Raw genomic sequence first — 20,255 nt, forward strand, 5'->3', positions numbered from 1 at the left:
ACCTGTCCCACATCATTACACCTCACCATACCTGTCCCACATCATTACACCTCACAATATCTGTCCCACATCATTACACCTCACCATACCTGTCCCACATCATTACACCTCACAATATCTGTCCCACATCATTACACCTCACCATACCTGTCCCACATCATTACACCTCACCGTACCTGTCCCACATCATTACACCTCACCATACCTGTCCCCCATCATTACACCTCTATATGCCTGTCCCCCATCATTACACCTCACAATATCTGTCCCCCATCATTACACCTCACCGTACCTGTCCCACATCATTACACCTCACAATACCTGTCCCACATCATTACACCTCACCGTACCTGTCCCACATCATTACACCTCACAATACCTGTCCCACATCATTACACCTCACAATATCTGTCCCACATCATTACACCTCACCATACCTGTCCCACATCATTACACCTCACAATATCTGTCCCACATCATTACACCTCACCATACCTGTCCCACATCATTACACCTCACCATACCTGTCCCACATCATTACACCTCACCATACCTGTCCCCCATCATTACACCTCACCATACCTGTCCCACATCATTACACCTCACCGTACCTGTCCCACATCATTACACCTCACCATACCTGTCCCACATCATTACACCTCACAATATCTGTCCCACATCATTACACCTCACCATACCTGTCCCTCATCATTACACCTCACAATACCTGTCCCCCATCATTACACCTCACAATATCTGTCCCACATCATTACACCTCACCATACCTGTCCCATCATTACACCTCACCATACCTGTCCCACATCATTACACCTCACCATACCTGTCCCACATCATTACACCTCACCGTACCTGTCCCTCATCATTACACCTCTACATACCTGTCCCTCATCATTACACCTCACCATACCTGTCCCCCATCATTACACCTCACCATACCTGTCCAACATCATTACACCTCACCATACCTGTCCCTCATCATTACACCTCTACATACCTGTCCCTCATCATTACACCTCACCATACCTGTCCCCCATCATTACACCTCACCATACCTGTCCCCCATCATTACACCTCACCATACCTGTCCCACATCATTACACCTCTACATACCTGTCCAACATCATTACACCTCACCATACCTGTCCCATCATTACACCTCACCATACCTGTCTCACATCATTACACCTCACCATACCTGTCCCCCATCATTATACCTCACCATACCTTTCCCCATCATTACACCTCACCATACCTGTCCCACATCATTACACCTCTACATACCTGTCCCACATCATTACATCTCACCATACCTGTCCCACATCATTACACCTCACCATACCTGTCCCACATCATTACACCTCACCGTACCTGTCCCACATCATTACATCTCACCATACCTGTCCCACATCATTACACCTCACCGTACCTGTCCCACATCATTACATCTCACCATACCTGTCCTCCATCTTTACACCTCACCATACCTGTCCCACATCATTACACCTCACCATACCTGTCCCACATCATTACACCTCTACATACCTGTCCCACATCATTACACCTCACCATACCTGTCCCACATAATTACATCTCACCATACCTGTCCCACATCATTCCACCTCACCGTACCTGTCCCACATCATTACACCTCACCGTACCTGTCCCACATCATTACACCTCACCATACCTGTCCCACATCATTACACCTCACCATACCTGTCCCACATCATTCCACCTCACCATACCTGTCCCACATCATTACACCTCACCATACCTGTCCCACATCATTACACCTCACCGTACCTGTCCCACATCATTACATCTCATCATACCTGTCCCACATCATCACACCTCTACATACCTGTCCCACATCATTACACCTCACCATACCTGTCCCACATCATTACACCTCACCGTACCTGTCCCTCATCATTACACCTCACCATACCTGTCCCACATCATTACACCTCACCGTACCTGTCCCACATCATTACATCTCACCATACCTGTTCCACATCATTACACCTCACCGTACCTGTCCCTCATCATTACACCTCTACATACCTGTCCCACATCATTACACCTCTACATACCTGTCCCCACATCATTTACACCTCACCATACCTGTCATACATCATTATACCTCACCATACCTGTCCTACATCATTACACCTCTACATACCTGTCCCACATCATTACACCTCTACATACATGTCCCACATCATTACACCTTTACATACCTGTCCCACATCATTACACCTCACCACACCTGCCCTACATCATTACACCTCAACGTACCTGTCCCTCATCATTACACCTCACCATACCTGTCGCACATCATTACACCTCACCATACCTGTCATACATCATTACATCTCTACATACCTGTCCCTCATCATTACAGCTCACCATACCTGTCCCCCATCATTACACCTCAACGTACCTGTCCCACATCATTACACCTCACCGTACCTGTCCCACATTATTACACCTCACCATACCTGTCCCTCATCATTACACCTCACCATACCTGTACCCCATCATTACACCTCACCGTACCTGTCCCACATCATTACCAGAGGCGTAGCTAGGGTTTTTGGAGCCCAGGGCAAGCTGGAAAATGGCGCCCCCCCCCCTCCCGACTAAAAGAAGCATGTGCGCGCGCCATAGGCGCGCTTGGTGGGAAAAAATGGGCGTGGTCACACTTCAGAAGGGGTGTGGCCACGCACCAGAAGGGGTGTGGCCAGTGAAAATGGCCCACAGTGCCAGTTACATTGCCCCACAGTGCCAGATACAATGCCCCACAGTGCCGGTTACATGCCCCACAGTGCCAGATACATTGCCCCACAGTGCCAGTTACATTGCCCCACAGTGCCAGTTACATTGCCCCACAGTGCCAGATACATGCCCCACAGTGCCAGATACAAGCCCCACAGTGCCAGTTACATGCCCCACAGTGCCAGATACATTGCCCCACAGTGCCAGATACATTGCCCCACAGTGCCAGATACATTGCCCCACAGTGCCAGATACATTGTCCCACAGTGCCAGATACATGCCTCACAGTGCCAGTTACAATGCCCCACAGTGTCAGTTACATTGCCCCACAGTGCCAGTTACATTTCCCCACAGTGCCAGATACATGCCCCACAGTGCCAGTTACATTGCCCCACAGTGCCAGATACATGCCCCACTGTGCCAGTTACATGCCCCACTGTGCTCCCCCCCCCCCCCCCGTCACTCTGTGCCCACGCCACACCCCATCCACACAGCTATGTACACACAGTACACCACACTAGCCCCAGCCACACAGCTATGTACACACTGTACACCACACTAGCCCCAGCCACACACACACCACACTAGCCCCAGAAACACACACAGTAGATTACACACACACAGTTTAGCCTGCCCTGCTCACCTCCTGCACCTCCCTCCGAGGCCACACACGCACCTCCAAAGTTGCGCACGCGCGTACCTCCGAGGGCTGCCACGGCGCCCAGGGCACGTGCCCTGCTCGCCCCGTGCTAGATACGCCTCTGATCATTACACCTCACCGTACCTGTCCCACATCATTACACCTCACCGTACCTGTCCCTCATCATTACACCTCACCATACCTGTCCCTCATCATTACACCTCACCATACCTGTCCCCACATCATTACACCTCACCATACCTGTCCCACATCATTACACCTCTACATACCTGTCCCTCATCATTACACCTCACCATACCTGTCCCACATCATTACACCTCACCATACCTGTCCCACATCATTACACCTCACCGTACCTGTCCCGCAACATTACACCTCACCGTACCTGTCCCCCATCATTACACCTCACCATACCTGTCCCACATCATTACACCTCACCGTACCTGTCCCACATCATTACACCTCACCGTACCTGTCCCACATCATTACACTTTACCATACCTGTCCCTCATCATTACACCTCACCATACCTGTCCCTCATCATTACACCTCACCATACCTGTCCCCCCATCATTACACCTCACCATACCTGTCCCCCGTCATTACACCTCACCATACCTGTCCCCCGTCCTTACACCTCACCATAACTGTCCCCCGTCATTACACCTCACCATACCTGTCCCCCGTCATTACACCTCACCATACCTGTCCCACATCATTACACCTCACCGTACCTGTCCCACATCATTACATCTCACCGTACCTGTCCACCATCATTACACCTCACCGTACCTGTCCCACATCATTACACCTCACCGTACCTGTCCCACATCATTACACCTCACCGTACCTGTCCCACATCATTACACCTCATCGTACCTGTCCTACATCATTACACCTCCACATACCTGTCCTACATCATTACACCTCACCATAACTGTCCCACATCATTACACCTCACCATACCTGTCCCCCATCATTACACCTCACCATACCTGTCCCCCATCATTACACCTCATCATACCTGTCCTACATCATTACACCTCACCATACCTGTCCCACATCATTACACCTCACCATACCTGTCCCACATCATTACACCTCTACATACCTGTCCCACATCATTACACCTCACCATACCTGTCCCCCATCATTACACCTCATCAAACCTGTCCCACATCATTACACCTCACCATACCTCTCCCACATCATTACACCTCACCATACCTGTCCCACATCATTACACCTCACCATACCTGTCCCACATCATTACACCTCACCATACCTCTCCCACATCATTACACCTCACCATACCTGTCCCACATCAATACACCTCATCATACCTGTCCCACATCATTACACCTCACCATACCTGTCCCACATCATTACACCTCACCATACCTGTCCCACATCATTATACCTCACCATACCTGTCCCACATCATTACACCTCACCATACCTCTCCCACATCATTACACCTCACCATACCTGTCCCACATCATTACACCTCATCATACCTGTCCCACATCATTACACCTCATCATACCTGTCCCACATCATTACACCTCACCATACCTGTCCCACATCATTACACCTCACCATACCTGTCCCACATCATTACACCTCACCATACCTGTCCCACATCATTACACCTCACCATACCTGTCCCCCATCATTACACCTCACCATACCTGTCCCCCATCATTACACCTCACCATACCTGTCCCCACATCATTACACCTCACCATACCTGTCCCACATCATTACACCTCACCATACCTGTCCCACATCATTACACCTCACCATACCTGTCCCCCATCATTACACCTCACCATACCTGTCCCCCATCATTACACCTCCACATACCTGTACCCCATCATTACACCTCACCATACCTGTCCCAATTCATTTAACCCATTATTGAGGTTTTTAGCTAAATTTGCTTGAAACCCCTCTAAGTGCAGGATTATGAATTCGTACCACAATAAAAACATCAATTTGCTGGGAAAATGGATTGCACGTTTGGAATAGAATTGCCATCTCAATTCACAGCATTCTCCGCGAGGACAGCCTGCAGAACCCAACAGGCCCCTATGTTCGGTTAGACAAGTATTCGGTCTTAGAAAGTCTGTGTATAGAATGTGAGATCTGCGGTGTATCCTGTATTGCAATACAGGATACTCTATGTGCTAGTTAATAAAATGAAATGACTTCTTCGCAGATAGACTGGGTAGGCGTCTCTTCCTCACCTTCCTCAGTGCTCTGTGCTCAGCCGTTATCCCTTCCCCTGCTCCAGCAGTAGTCGCACAGCAGTAACCTCACCAGCTCTGTCTGCGTTCATCATCGTCTTATATTACACTCAATTCAGGAGCAAGTGGAAGAGGTAGTGGTTTCCTATTTGCCATTAAATGCAAGGGTATTGTGGGTCATTCTGAGTTGATCGCTAGCTGCCGTTGTTCGCTGAGTAGCAATCAGTGTAAAAAACGTCTAATCTGCGCATGCCTATGCACCGAAATGCACACGCGCTACATACGGGTACAAAGAGCATTGTGGTTTTGCACAGGTTCTAGCGTCGTTTTCAGTCGCACTGCCGGCCGCAAGAAGATTGACAGGAAGAGGGCGTTTCTGGGTGTCAACTGACCATTTTCAGGGAGTTTGTAAAAACCCAGGCGTGGCTGAGTGAACGCTGGGCGGGTGTGTGACGTCAAAAGCCGTCCCTCTAACGTTAGAATCAACGCACGCGAAGAGTAAGTACAGGGCTGGTCTTGTTTTGCACAAAATATTTTTGCAGGCGCTCTGCTGCACAGGCGTTCGCACTTCTGCAAAGCGAAAATACAATCCCTGGTGGGCGGAGACTATGCGTTTGCACGGCTGCTAAAAACTGCTAGCGAGCGATCAACTCGGAATGACCCCCACTGTTCCTTGCTGTGTGTTAATACTAGCATGAGTGGTGATAATAAAGTTTTTTCGAAATATATATATATATTTTTTGATCCGCACAAGTAACACAGGAAGATTCCGATACTTTCATTAGCCAATAGAATTCCGTGCGCATGATTACTGATACAGTTTTGGTCACGCGCCTTATGCAGACCTGCACACATGTCGGGGTTGATTCGGAGCAGCTTTGTACCTGGAAAAAGCATGTTGCAATGCAAGGGGGGCAAATACATTTGTTGTTTGTGCATGCAGGGTAAATACCGTCTGCTTTTGCAGCGCGCAGTGACGTCATGCCGCGGCCGGGCTGTACATGCAGCTTTGGATTATGAGTCCAAATTGAGCTGCATGTGTGGCCGACACCCAGGCTCATTAACGACCCGCGGGGCCGCGCATCGGCCGTCGTCAGCTGCATACACACTGGTCAATATAGTAAACTATATCGCTCAGGAGGGGGAAAATGAGCGATAGTTTACTATATCGCTAAGTGTGTATGCACCATAATTCTCTGTGCACGTTTAACATCTCTCCCACCTGCAGGTGCACTATGGTTTTACCCAGGTGCAAATCTGCTCCTATTCATGGCTATTCTCCCATCACTGAATCAGCTCCTCTGGTGGGAACTGCACTCACGCCTGAAGAGGTGCACACTCCAGATGCGCGCCGCTCTGCACACCTTTTCCATGCACGCTTAACTTAAGCACAATACGCCAAATTTACTTCCAACGGGTGTGGATCATTAGATCGACAGTGTCTAGGTCGACAATGTTTAGGTCGACCACTATATGTCGACAGTCACTAGGTCGACATGGATGGAAGGTCGACAGGGTTTCTAGGTTGACATGTGCTAGGTCGACAGGTCTAAAGGTCGACATGAGTTTTTTTTTTTTTAAATCTTTTTTTTTATTTTTTCATACTTAACGATCCACGTGGACTACGATTGGAACGGTAAAGTGTGCCGAGCGAAGCGGTAGCGGAGCGAAGGCACCATGCCCGAAGCATGGCGAGCGAAGCGAGCCATGCGAGGGGACGCGGTGCACTAATTTGGGATCCCGGTCACTCTACGATGAAAACGACACAAAAAATAAATAAATCCTCATGTCGACCTTTTGACCTGTCGACCTAGCACGTGTCGACATAGAAACCCTGTCGACCTTCCATCCATGTCGACCTAGTGACTGTCGACCTATAGTGGTCGACCTAAACATTGTCGACCTAGACAGTGTCGATCTTCAGGCCAGATCCTAAGTATAGTGTTGTTTTAATTTAGGGGTCTATTTACTAAGGGGACTCGGAGATATAGTCGCTGGAGATAAAGTACCAGCCAATCAGCTCCTAACTGCTATGTCACAGACTGTGTTTGAAAAATGTCAGTTAGGAGCTGATTGGCTGGTACTTTATCTCCACTTTATCTCCATCCAGTGCTTAGTAAATAGAACCCAGTGTTAAATCTAGATACTTGGAAAAGAAAGATGCAGAAATGAGAGAATCTTGCTGAGAACAGTTTACGACTTAAGAATATCTGAAGGAAGTAGTAAACGGGCAGATTGTCTGCGATCTGTATAGTTTAGGAACAGTATATATATATATATATATATATATATATATATATATATATATATATGACCTCCTATTTTTAAATGAAAATATTCAGATTCTGGAAAAACACCGGAAACAACTTACTGTTAAAGGGACTGAACAGATAATGAAGGTGATGGTCATGATGGACAGAAGAATGAGATGGTCAATCTCCTCGGACATGGAAATCCTCTCTCGTTTGTTGGTCATCAGGGAGCCAACCCGCCGCGTCTTCTGCCTCCTGTGCATCCTGATCAGACTGACGATGACGATGAGGTTGCAGGTCAGCACGGCGATGATGAGGATCAGCAGAATGGCGGCGTACAACATGGCGTACACATTGCTAGTGTACCCGTACTTTTTGTGGCCCCTCATGTTTATAAAGCACCAGGTCCCGGGACAGTATTGTATGTACTCCCCAAAGCCCAGGAATGGTAAGAGGCAGAAGAAGACGCAGAAGCAGTAGATAATCGGGAAGGTGATGATGCCACATCGCTTCTTGATGAACTTCTCGTAGAAGTAAGGATGTCCAATGGCCATCGCCCGCTCCACAGCCATGGCGAAGAGGCCCATCATGGTGGCCAGACTGAAGAAGGTCATGGCAAAGGCAAAATAGCTGCAAAGGTCCAAGGCGGACAGAGTGAGTCCCTTGGTATAAGATACCAACACCACTGGGCTAATCATGCAGGTGCCCAACAAGTCCGTGATAACCAAACCAGTCACCAGGATGAAGAACAGAGAGATTTTCCCCCGGCACTCCCGCCTGCGCCTCTCCAGAAGCACCAACGCAATTAGGTTCCCCAGCACCCCTGCGGAGAACATCACAGCGCTGATGGCTGGACTCTGATCCGGATTTAGATATTTTGTGGAGTTGCATAATTCGCTGGTGTTGGACGTTCCCTTGTCCCCATTCATGCTCCTGAAAGGACCAGGCTGGCAAGGTCAGCTCCTAGGGTCAGCCACTGCTGCTCCAACTGGTCCTACTGTTCAGGCACATGGCAGGATGACCTGTGAGCTCCCAGCAGATGGGAGAGTGCGGCTTCTACACTCAGCCCAGGCATAGGGAGGCACAACGAGGGAGAAGACACATTGCCCACAGCTCTCGCCCCTCCCCGAAGCACACTTATAGGAAGGGAAGGAAATATTAAACAATCCGAGAAGCCATAGAAAGTTGTATCTGGACGGCGGAGTCTCCAGTGTCAGGCAGCCCTCTGCTGGCTTTGTCACAGCCAGGAGCCCGCTCTCCTGTTCCTCTCTGAGAGAGCTGAGAGCAGTGTTTCTGAAGTTAGATGAGAACAAATTCCATGCTGCACAAAGCCACTCCCGTGGCCTCTCCCCCTGAAAGCTGTCTGCCTGCAGGGCTAGAACCAATACCAATTATCATCTTGTCAGTCACCCATGCAAGGAGCTCAGTGAGCAAGGAGATGGGTGTGCAAGGAGCTCAGTGAGCAAGGAGATGGGTGTGCAAGGACTCAGTGAGCAAGGAGATGGGTGTGCAAGGAGCTCAGTGAGCAAGGAGATTGGTGTGGAAAGAGCTCAGTGAGCAAGGAGATGGGCGTGGAAAGAGCTCGGTGAGCAAGGAGATGGGTGTGCAAGGAGCTCAGTGAGCAAGGAGATGGGTGTGCAAGGAGCTCAGTGAGCAAGGAGATGGGTGTGCAAGGAGCTCAGTGAGCAAGGAGATGGGTGTGCAAGGAGCTCGGCGTGCAAGGAGCTCAGTGAGCAAGGAGATGGGTGTGCAAGGAGCTCAGTGAGCAAGGAGATGGGTGTGCAAGGAGCTCAGTGAGCAAGGAGATGGGTGTGCAAGGAGCTCAGTGAGCAAGAAGATGGGTGTGCGAGGAGCTCAGTGAGCAAGGAGATGGGTGTGAGAGGAGCTCAGTGAGCACAAGGAGATGGGTGAGCAAGGAGCTCAGTGAGCAAGGAGATGGGTGTGGAAAGAGCTCAGTGAGCAAGGAGATGGGTGTGCAAGGAGCTCAGTGAGCAAGGAGATGGGTGTGCAAGGAGATGGGTGTGCAATGAGCTCAGTAAGCAAGGAGATGGGTGTGCAAGGAGCTCAGTGAGCAAGGAGATGGGTGTGCAAGGAGCTCAGTGAGCAAGGAGATGGGTGTGCAAGGAGCTCAGTGAGCAAGGAGATGGGTGTGCAAGGAGCTCAGTGAGCAAAAAGATGGGTGTGCAAGGAGCTCAGTGAGACAGGAGATGGGTTTGCAAGTAGCTCAATGAGCAAAAAGATGGGTGTGCAAGGAGCTCAGTGAGCAAGAAGATGGCTGTGCAAGGAGCTCAGTGAGCAAGGAGACAGGTGTGCAAGGATCTCAGTGAGAAAGATGGGTGTGCAGGGAGCTCAGTGAGCAAGGAGATGGGTGTGCAAGGAGCTCAGTGAGCAAGGAGATGGGTGTGCAAGGAGCTCAGTGAGCAAGAAGATGGGTGTGCAGGGAGCTCAGTGAGCAAGAAGATGGGTGTGCAAGGAGCTCAGTGAGCAAAAAGATGGGTGTGCAAGGAGCTCAGTGAGCAAGGAGATGGGTGTGCAAGGAGATGGGTGTGCAATGAGCTCAGTGAGCAAGAAGATGGGTGTGCAAGGAGCTCAGGGAGCAAAAAGATGGGTGTGCAAGGAGCTCAGTGAGCAAGGAGATGGGTGTGCAAGGAGCTCAGTGAGCAAAAAGATGGGTGTGCAAGGAGCTCAGTGAGACAGGAGATGGGTTTGCAAGTAGCTCAGAGAGCAAAAAGATGGGTGTGCAAGGAGCTCAGTGAGCAAGAAGATGGCTGTGCAAGGAGCTCAGTGAGCAAGGAGATAGGTGTGCAAGGATCTCAGTGAGAAAGATGGGTGTGCAAGGAGCTCAGTGAGCATGGAGATGGGTGTGCAGGGAGCTCAGTGAGCAAGGAGATGGGTGTGCAAGGAGCTCAGTGAGCAAGGAGATGGGTGTGCAGGGAGCTCAGTGAGCAAGAAGATGGGTGTGCAAGGAGCTCAGTGAGAAAAAAGATGGGTGTGCAAGGAGCTCAGTGAGCCAGGAGATGGGTGTGCAAGGAGCTCAGTGAGCAAGGAGATGGGTGTGCAAGGAGCTCAGTGAGCAAGAAGATGGGTGTGCAAGGAGCTCAGTGAGCAAGGAGATGGGTGTGAGAGGAGCTCAGTGAGCACAAGGAGATGGGTGAGCAAGGAGCTCAGTGAGCAAGGAGATGGGTGTGGAAAGAGCTCAGTGAGCAAGGAGATGTGTGTGCAAGGAGCTCGGTGAGCAAGGAGATGGGTGTGCAAGGAGCTCAGTGAGCAAGGAGATGGGTGTGCAAGGAGCTCAGTGAGCAAGAAGATGGGTGTGCAAGGAGCTCAGTGAGCAAGGAGATGGGTGTGAGAGGAGCTCAGTGAGCACAAGGAGATGGGTGAGCAAGGAGCTCAGTGAGCAAGGAGATGGGTGTGGAAAGAGCTCAGTGAGCAAGGAGATGTGTGTGCAAGGAGCTCAGTGAGCAAGGAGATGGGTGTGCAAGGAGCTCAGTGAGCAAGGAGATGGGTGTGCAAGGAGCTCAGTGAGCAAGGAGATGGGTGTGCAAGGAGCTCAGTGAGCAAGGAGATGGGTGTGCAAGGAGCTCAGTGAGCAAGGAGATGGGTGTAGAGGGAGCTCAGTGAGCAAGGAGATGGGTGTGCAGGGAGCTCAGTGAGCAAGGAGATGGGTTTGCAAGGAGCTCAGTGAGCGAGGAGATGGGTGTGCAGGGAGCTCAGTGAGCAAGGAGATGGGTGTGCAAGGAGCTCAGTGAGCAAGGAGATGGGTGTGCAGGGAGCTCAGTGAGCGAGGAGATGGGTGTGCAGGGAGCTCAGTGAGCAAGGAGATGGGTGTGCAGGGAGCTCAGTGAGCAAGAAGATGGGTGTGCAAGGAGCTCAGGGAGCAAAAAGATGGGTGTGCAAGGAGCTCAGTGAGCAAGGAGATGGGTGTGCAAGGAGCTCAGTGAGCAAAAAGATGGGTGTGCAAGGAGCTCAGTGAGACAGGAGATGGGTTTGCAAGTAGCTCAGTGAGCAAAAAGATGGCTGTGCAAGGAGCTCAGTGAGCAAGAAGATGGCTGTGCAAGGAGCTCAGTGAGCAAGGAGATGGGTGTGCAAGGAGCTCAGTGAGCAAGGAGATGGGTGTGCAAGGAGCTCAGTGAGCAAGGAGATGGGTGTAGAGGGAGCTCAGTGAGCAAGGAGATGGGTGTGCAGGGAGCTCAGTGAGCAAGGAGATGGGTTTGCAAGGAGCTCAGTGAGCGAGGAGATGGGTGTGCAGGGAGCTCAGTGAGCAAGGAGATGGGTGTGCAAGGAGCTCAGTGAGCAAGGAGATGGGTGTGCAGGGAGCTCAGTGAGCGAGGAGATGGGTGTGCAGGGAGCTCAGTGAGCAAGGAGATGGGTGTGCAGGGAGCTCAGTGAGCAAGAAGATGGGTGTGCAAGGAGCTCAGGGAGCAAAAAGATGGGTGTGCAAGCAGCTCAGTGAGCAAGGAGATGGGTGTGCAAGGAGCTCAGTGAGCAAAAAGATGGGTGTGCAAGGAGCTCAGTGAGACAGGAGATGGGTTTGCAAGTAGCTCAGTGAGCAAAAAGATGGCTGTGCAAGGAGCTCAGTGAGCAAGAAGATGGCTGTGCAAGGAGCTCAGTGAGCAAGGAGATAGGTGTGCAAGGAGCTCAGTGAGAAAGATGGCTGTGCAAGGAGCTCAGTGAGCATGGAGATGGGTGTGCAAGGAGCTGTGTGCAGTTCACGAGAGAGAAATCTGTAGCTGTAGGCAGCTGTAGCTGAAATCTATTATTTGCAGGAAACTGCTTATTGCATTGCAAGCTCCAGGCTCCTATGTACTGAGACAGCCATAGGAAAGCCACTTAGGAAGCAGATTATGGTCTTTTATACGACCTCTTAGCTCGCAATTGGTTTTATATGATATGGATATTGATTAGCAAATAGATTAAATATGTTTTGAGTATTATTTTAGTAGCGTCTAGCCGTCCACTGATGTTTTTTGATGTTTATAAAAATAAAAGAACTGCATGTAACATAGATGTGATGGCAGACAAGGACCTCTTGACCCGTCTAGTCGGGAACATCGTCTAGTGTGTACACGCTAAGGCACTGACATTGCGTGCTCCAGATATCACTAGCAAGGGCCATGCTGTTGAATGCAGCATAACCCACTCCATTGCTCCCGGCCTCTGCATGGGTCCTGTCGCCTGCAATGCCGCTGGGTACACACATTGTGTAGTGTGTACACAGCTTAAGGAACAGATCAGCACATTCGTTGTGCAATATGGAGCCTGTCAGTGGAGGGAGCATCACTAGTATAGGGATGGAGAGGTAAAGGGGGCTGTCCGGACAGAGAACAGGTGCTGTGATATTTACATGGACGCTCGTATAATGTTAGTAATAGACTCTGCTCATTGTGGCTGCTGTCAGTGGTGGGAGTAAATGGGGGTGTGGCGCATCAAAGGGGCTGTGGTGGAGGCGTGGTGTCCATGATGCGTCATTGTAGCCACGACCCTGCACGGCAAAGCCAAGATTACCAGCATTATACAGCAGGGGGCGTAACTACGATGTCACGTTTGCCACGAGGAGTTAGTCGCAAAGTGAGAGACCGGAAGACAGCATTTGGGGGTGGAAATGGGGAGTTGTCGGATAAACGCAGGCGCGTCATGGCTGTTTAGACGCCATTTCTCTATCGTCCTAGTGGATGCTGGGGTTCCTGAAAGGACCATGGGGAATAGCGGCTCCGCAGGAGACAGGGCACAAAAAGTAAAGCTTTTCCGATCAGGTGGTGTGCACTGGCTCCTCCCCCCATGACCCTCCTCCAGACTCCAGTTAGATTTTTGTGCCCGGCCGAGAAGGGTGCAATCTAGGTGGCTCTCCTAAAGAGCTGCTTAGAGAAAGTTTAGCTAGGTTTTTTATGTTACAGTGATTTCTGCTGGCAACAGGATCACTGCAGCGAGGGACTGAGGGGAGAAGGAGTCAACTCACCTGCGTGCAGGATGGATTGGCTTCTTGGCTACTGGACATCAAGCTCCAGAGGGACGATCACAGGTACAGCCTGGATGGTCACCGGAGCCGCGCCGCCGGCCCCCTTGCAGATGCTGAAGACAGAAGAGGTCCAGAATCGGCGGCTGAAGACTCCTGCAGTCTTCTAAAGGTAGCGCACAGCACTGCAGCTGTGCGCCATTTTCCTCTCAGCACACTTCACACGGCAGTCACTGAGGGTGCAGGGCGCTGGGAGGGGGGCGCCCTGGGAGGCAAAATGAGTACCTATAAAGGCTAAAAATACCTCACATATAGCCCTAGAGGCTATATGGAGATATTTAACCCCTGCCTGATTTCTCAAAATAGCGGGAGACGAGCCCGCCGGAAAAGGGGCGGGGCCTATCTCCTCAGCACACGGCGCCATTTCCTCTCACAGCTCCGCTGGTCAGGACGGCTCCCAGGTCTCTCCCCTGCACTGCACTACAGAAACAGGGTAAAACAGAGAGGGGGGGCAAATTTATGGCGATATTTTTATATAACAAAGCAGCTATAGGGGAGCACTTATTATAAGGCTATCCCTGATATATATATAGCGCTTTTGGTGTGTGCTGGCAAACTCTCCCTCTGTCTCCCCAAAGGGCTAGTGGGTCCTGTCTTCATTAGGAGCATTCCCTGTGTGTCTGCTGTGTGTCGGTACGTGTGTGTCGACATGTATGAGGACGATATTGGTGTGGAGGCGGAGCAATTGCCAAATATGGGGATGTCACCTCCTAGGGGGTCGACACCAGAATGGATGCCTTTATTTATGGAACTACGGGATAGTGTCAACACGCTAAAGCAGTCGTTTGACGACATGAGACGGCCGGACAATCAATTAGTGCCTGTCCAGGCGACTCAAACACCGTCAGGGGCTGTGAAACGCCCTTTGCCTCAGTCGGTCGACACAGACCCAGACACAGGCGATGACTCCAGTGGTGACGGTGACGAATCAACCGTATTTTCCAGTAGGGCCACACGTTATATGATTTTGGCAATGAAGGAGGCGTTACATTTAGCTGATACTACAGGTACCACTAAACAGGGTATTATGTGGGGTATGAAAAAACTACCTATAGTTTTTCCTGAATCAGAAGAACTAAATGACGTGTGTAATGAAGCGTGGGTTGCCCCTGATAAAAAGCTGATAATTTCAAAGAAATTATTGGCATTATACCCTTTCCCGCCAGAGGTTAGGGAGCGCTGGGAAACACCTCCTAGGGTGGACAAGGCGCTAACACGCTTATCTAAACAAGTGGCGTTACCCTCTCCTGAGACGGCCGCACTTAAAGATCCATCAGATAGGAGGATGGAAAATATCCAAAAAAGTATATACACACATGCAGGTGTTATACTACGACCAGCTGTAGCAACTGCCTGGATGGGCAGTGCGGGGGTAGTTTGGTCAGAATCCCTGATTGAAAATATTGATACCCTGGACAGGGACAATATTTTACTGTCGTTAGAACAAATAAAGGATGCATTTCTTTATATGCGTGATGCACAGAGGGATATATGCACACTGGCATCACGGGTAAGTGCTATGTCCATTTCGGCCAGAAGAGCTTTATGGACGCGACAGTGGACAGGCGATGCGGATTCAAAACGGCATATGGAAGTTTTGCCGTATAAGGGGGAGGAGTTATTTGGAGTCGGTCTATCAGATTTGGTGGCCACGGCTACAGCCGGGAAATCCACCTTTCTACCTCAAGTCACTCCCCAACAGAAAAAGGCACCGACTTTTCAACCGCAGCCCTTTCGTTCCTTTAAAAATAAGAGAGCAAAGGGCTATTCATATTTGCCACGAGGCAAAGGTCGAGGGAAGAGACAGCAACACGCAGCTCCTTCCCAGGATCAGAAGCCCTCCCCGGCTTCTACAAAAGCCTCAGCATGACGCTGGGGCTTCTCAAGCGGACTCGGGGACGGTGGGCGGTCGTCTCAAAAATTACAGCGCGCAGTGGGCTCACTCGCAAGTAGATCCCTGGATCCTGCAGATAATATCTCAGGGATACAGGTTGGAATTAGAGACAGATCCACCTCGCCGTTTCCTGAGGTCTGCTTTACCAACGTCCCCCTCCGAAAGGGAGACGGTGTTGGAAGCCATTCACAAGCTGTACTCTCAGCAGGTGATAGTCAAGGTACCTCTTCTGCAACAAGGGAAGGGGTATTATTCCACTCTTTTTGTGGTACCGAAGCCGGATGGCTCGGTAAGGCCTATTCTAAATCTGAAGTCCTTGAACCTGTACATAAAGAAGTTCAAGTTCAAAATGGAGTCACTCAGAGCAGTGATAGCGAACCTGGAAGAGGGGGACTTTATGGTATCCTTGGACATCAAAGATGCGTATCTCCACGTTCCAATTTACCCCTCACACCAGGGGTACCTCAGGTTCGTTGTACAAAACTGTCACTATCAGTTTCAGACGCTGCCGTTCGGATTGTCCACGGCACCTCGGATCTTTACAAAGGTAATGGCCGAGATGATGATTCTTCTTCGAAGAAAAGGCGTATTAATTATCCCATACTTGGACGATCTCCTAATAAGGGCGAGGTCCAGAGAACAGCTAGAGATGGGATTAGCACTGTCTCAAGAAGTGCTAAAACAGCACGGGTGGATTCTGAATATTCCAAAATCCCAGTTAATGCCGACAACTCGTCTGCTGTTCCTAGGGATGATTCTGGACACGGTTCAGAAAAAGGTTTTTCTCCCGGAGGAAAAAGCCAAGGAGTTATCCGAGCTTGTCAGGAACCTCCTAAAACCAGGAAAGGTGTCTGTACATCAATGCACAAGAGTCCTGGGAAAAATGGTGGCTTCTTACGAAGCGATTCCATTCGGCAGATTCCACGCAAGAATTTTCCAAAGGGATCTGTTGGACAAATGGTCAGGGTCGCATCTTCAGATGCACCTACGGATAACCCTGTCTCCAAGGACAAGGGTGTCTCTTCTGTGGTGGTTGCAGAGTGCTCATCTATTGGAGGGCCGCAGATTCGGCATACAGGATTGGATCCTGGTGACCACGGACGCCAGCCTGAGAGGCTGGGGAGCAGTCACACAAGGAAGAAACTTCCAGGGAGTATGGACGAGCCTGGAAACGTCTCTTCACATAAACATTCTGGAACTAAGAGCAATATACAATGCTCTAAACCAGGCAGAACCTCTGCTTCAGGGAAAACCGGTATTGATCCAGTCGGACAACATCACGGCAGTCGCCCATGTGAACAGACAGGGCGGCACAAGAAGCAGGAGGGCAATGGCAGAAGCTGCAAGGATTCTTCGCTGGGCAGAGAATCATGTGATAGCACTGTCAGCAGTGTTCATCCCGGGAGTGGACAACTGGGAAGCAGACTTCCTCAGCAGACACGATCTTCACCCGGGAGAGTGGGGACTTCATCCAGAAGTCTTCCACATGCTGGTAACCCGTTGGGAAAGACCAATGGTGGACATGATGGCGTCTCGCCTCAACAAAAAACTGGACAGGTATTGCGCCAGGTCAAGAGATCCGCAGGCAATAGCTGTGGACGCGCTGGTAACGCCTTGGGTGTACCAGTCGGTGTATGTGTTTCCTCCTCTGCCTCTCATACCAAAAGTATTGAGAATTATACGGCAAAGAGGAGTAAGAACGATACTAGTGGTTCCGGATTGGCCAAGGAGGACTTGGTACCCGGAACTTCAAGAGATGATCACGGAAGATCCGTGGCCTCTACCTCTAAGGAGGGACTTGCTTCAGCAGGGTCCCTGTCTGTTTCAAGACTTACCGCGGCTGCGTTTGACGGCATGGCGGTTGAACGCCGGATCCTAAAGGAAAGAGGCATGCCGGAAGAAGTCATTCCTACTTTGATTAAAGCAAGGAAGGAAGTAACCGTGCAACATTATCACCGAATTTGGCGAAAATATGTTGCGTGGTGCGAAGATCGGAGTGCTCCGACGGAGGAATTTCAACTGGGTCGATTCCTACATTTCCTGCAATCAGGATTGTCAATGGGTCTCAAATTGGGATCTATTAAGGTTCAAATTTCGGCCCTGTCGATTTTCTTTCAAAAAGAATTGGCTTCAGTCCCTGAAGTCCAGACCTTTGTTAAGGGAGTGCTGCATATACAGCCTCCTGTGGTGCCTCCGGTGGCACCGTGGGATCTAAATGTGGTTTTGGACTTCCTAAAATCTCATTGGTTTGAACCACTAAAAAAGGTGGATTTGAAATATCTCACATGGAAAGTGACCATGCTTCTAGCCCTGGCTTCTGCCAGGAGAGTGTCAGAATTGGCAGCTTTATCTTACAAAAGCCCATATCTGATTTTCCATTCGGACAGGGCAGAACTGCGGACTCGTCCGCATTTTCTCCCTAAGGTGGTGTCAGCATTTCATCTGAACCAGCCTATTGTAGTGCCTGCGGCTACAAGTGACTTGGAGGACTCCAAGTTACTGGACGTTGTCAGAGCATTAAAAATATATATTGCAAGGACAGCTGGAGTCAGAAAATCTGACTCGTTGTTTATATTGTATGCACCCAACAAGATGGGTGCTCCTGCGTCTAAGCAGACGATTGCTCGTTGGATCTGTAGCACAATCCAACTTGCACATTCTGTGGCAGGCTTGCCACAGCCTAAATCTGTAAAGGCCCACTCCACAAGGAAGGTGGGCTCATCTTGGGCGGCTGCCCGAGGGGTCTCGGCATTACAACTTTGCCGAGCAGCTACGTGGTCAGGGGAGAACACGTTTGTAAAATTTTACAAATTTGATACTCTGGCTAAGGAGGACCTGGAGTTCTCTCATTCGGTGCTGCAGAGTCATCCGCACTCTCCCGCCCGTTTGGGAGCTTTGGTATAATCCCCATGGTCCTTTCAGGAACCCCAGCATCCACTAGGACGATAGAGAAAATAAGATTTTACTTACCGATAAATCTATTTCTCGGAGTCCGTAGTGGATGCTGGGCGCCCATCCCAAGTGCGGATTATCTGCATAAGTTGTACATAGTTATTGTTAACTAATTCGGGTTATTGTTAAAGGAAGCCATCTTTCAGAGGCTCCGCTGTTATCATACTGTTAACTGGGTTTAGATCACAAGTTGTACGGTGTGATTGGTGTGGCTGGTATGAGTCTTACCCGGGATTCAAAATCCTCCCTTATTGTGTACGCTCGTCCGGGCACAGTACCTAACTGGAGTCTGGAGGAGGGTCATGGGGGGAGGAGCCAGTGCACACCACCTGATCGGAAAAGCTTTACTTTTTGTGCCCTGTCTCCTGCGGAGCCGCTATTCCCCATGGTCCTTTCAGGAACCCCAGCATCCACTACGGACTCCGAGAAATAGATTTATCGGTAAGTAAAATCTTATTTTTCTGGGCATGCATAAAATTAGCAGTTTTGATATTACGTGCTACTAGAAAGCCCTCTGCGTCCCAGGAGAGCAGCTCAGCCTGCGCGTCTTCGGAGGCACTCAGACCCTGCCACATGACCTGATATGCAACGATGGTTCTGATGTAGCAGCAATTATCCGCCGTCAGACGGGAATGATGCGGCAGCGGTGGGTGTCCCTATGCTCAGGTTAGCTTCTGCCCATATTAGCATATAGTCAGAATTCCATATGGCCAAAGATAGCAACAGCAGCAGCAAGCACAGCCACATCTAAAGCAGGCCCAGAGGTAGGAAGGCCCTGCTCGCAAGCTCACACTCTTTAGGGGAATATGCATTAATAGAGAAGGATGGGAGCTACCTAATGCATAGTGCATACCTCCCAACATTTTCCATGAGAAAAGCAGGACTCCCAAAAACAGTCACTGAGGACTGCTGGCATATGCCCCTCTCCCTCTGTCTCATGCGCACAGCGTCTATTCACCAGGGGCGTGCAGTGCAGTCCCCTGTCATTAATGATTAAAATAATACAATGACATATTCTGTGTCATAAATATCTCCTTTATAGCAATCTAATCATTATTACTCTGTAAATGGGGTTGGGAGGCACCGATCGTGGTGCCTCCCGCTGTCAATGGGAAAGGTGTGGGAGCGGGGGGCGGTCGCGGGCGGGGCCAAGCCATAGGCAGTAAAAGCCCGTTGAAAATACATTGGAAGGCGGCACCATTAGAAGTGCCGGGCATGCTGCCACTTGTGGTTCTCCAAGTGCCAACATGCTGGGGCAGGCTTGCTGGGACCTGTAGGCCACCTGTAAAGAACAATATTAACATACAATGAACCCCGTACCCACCGCCACCAGGGGTGCGGGGCTATCAGTCCAGTGCTGGTTGTTGCTCGGGAGGGGGGACCCCATTTTTATTTTTTGGGGTCCCCACTTTCCGAGGAATTCCAGCCCTGGGCT

At 50.2% G+C, this 20,255-nt stretch overlaps 1 protein-coding gene across 1 annotated transcript in view; it reads right to left on the minus strand.

Moving 5' to 3' along the window:
• LOC134981180 (prostaglandin E2 receptor EP2 subtype-like) overlaps positions 1-9,262 on the minus strand; it is a 52,265-nt gene extending 43,003 nt beyond the window's left edge. The window contains exon 1 of the mRNA XM_063948404.1: positions 8,081-9,262. Coding sequence (XP_063804474.1) covers positions 8,081-8,890 — 810 coding nt within the window. The 5' untranslated portion in view covers positions 8,891-9,262. The remainder of the gene's footprint in view (positions 1-8,080) is intronic.
• Positions 9,263-20,255: the final 10,993 nt, after the last annotated feature.

Source organism: Pseudophryne corroboree, chromosome 12 (assembly GCF_028390025.1).
Source record: "Pseudophryne corroboree isolate aPseCor3 chromosome 12, aPseCor3.hap2, whole genome shotgun sequence".
In the NCBI taxonomy this organism is placed as follows: Eukaryota; Metazoa; Chordata; class Amphibia; order Anura; family Myobatrachidae; genus Pseudophryne; species Pseudophryne corroboree.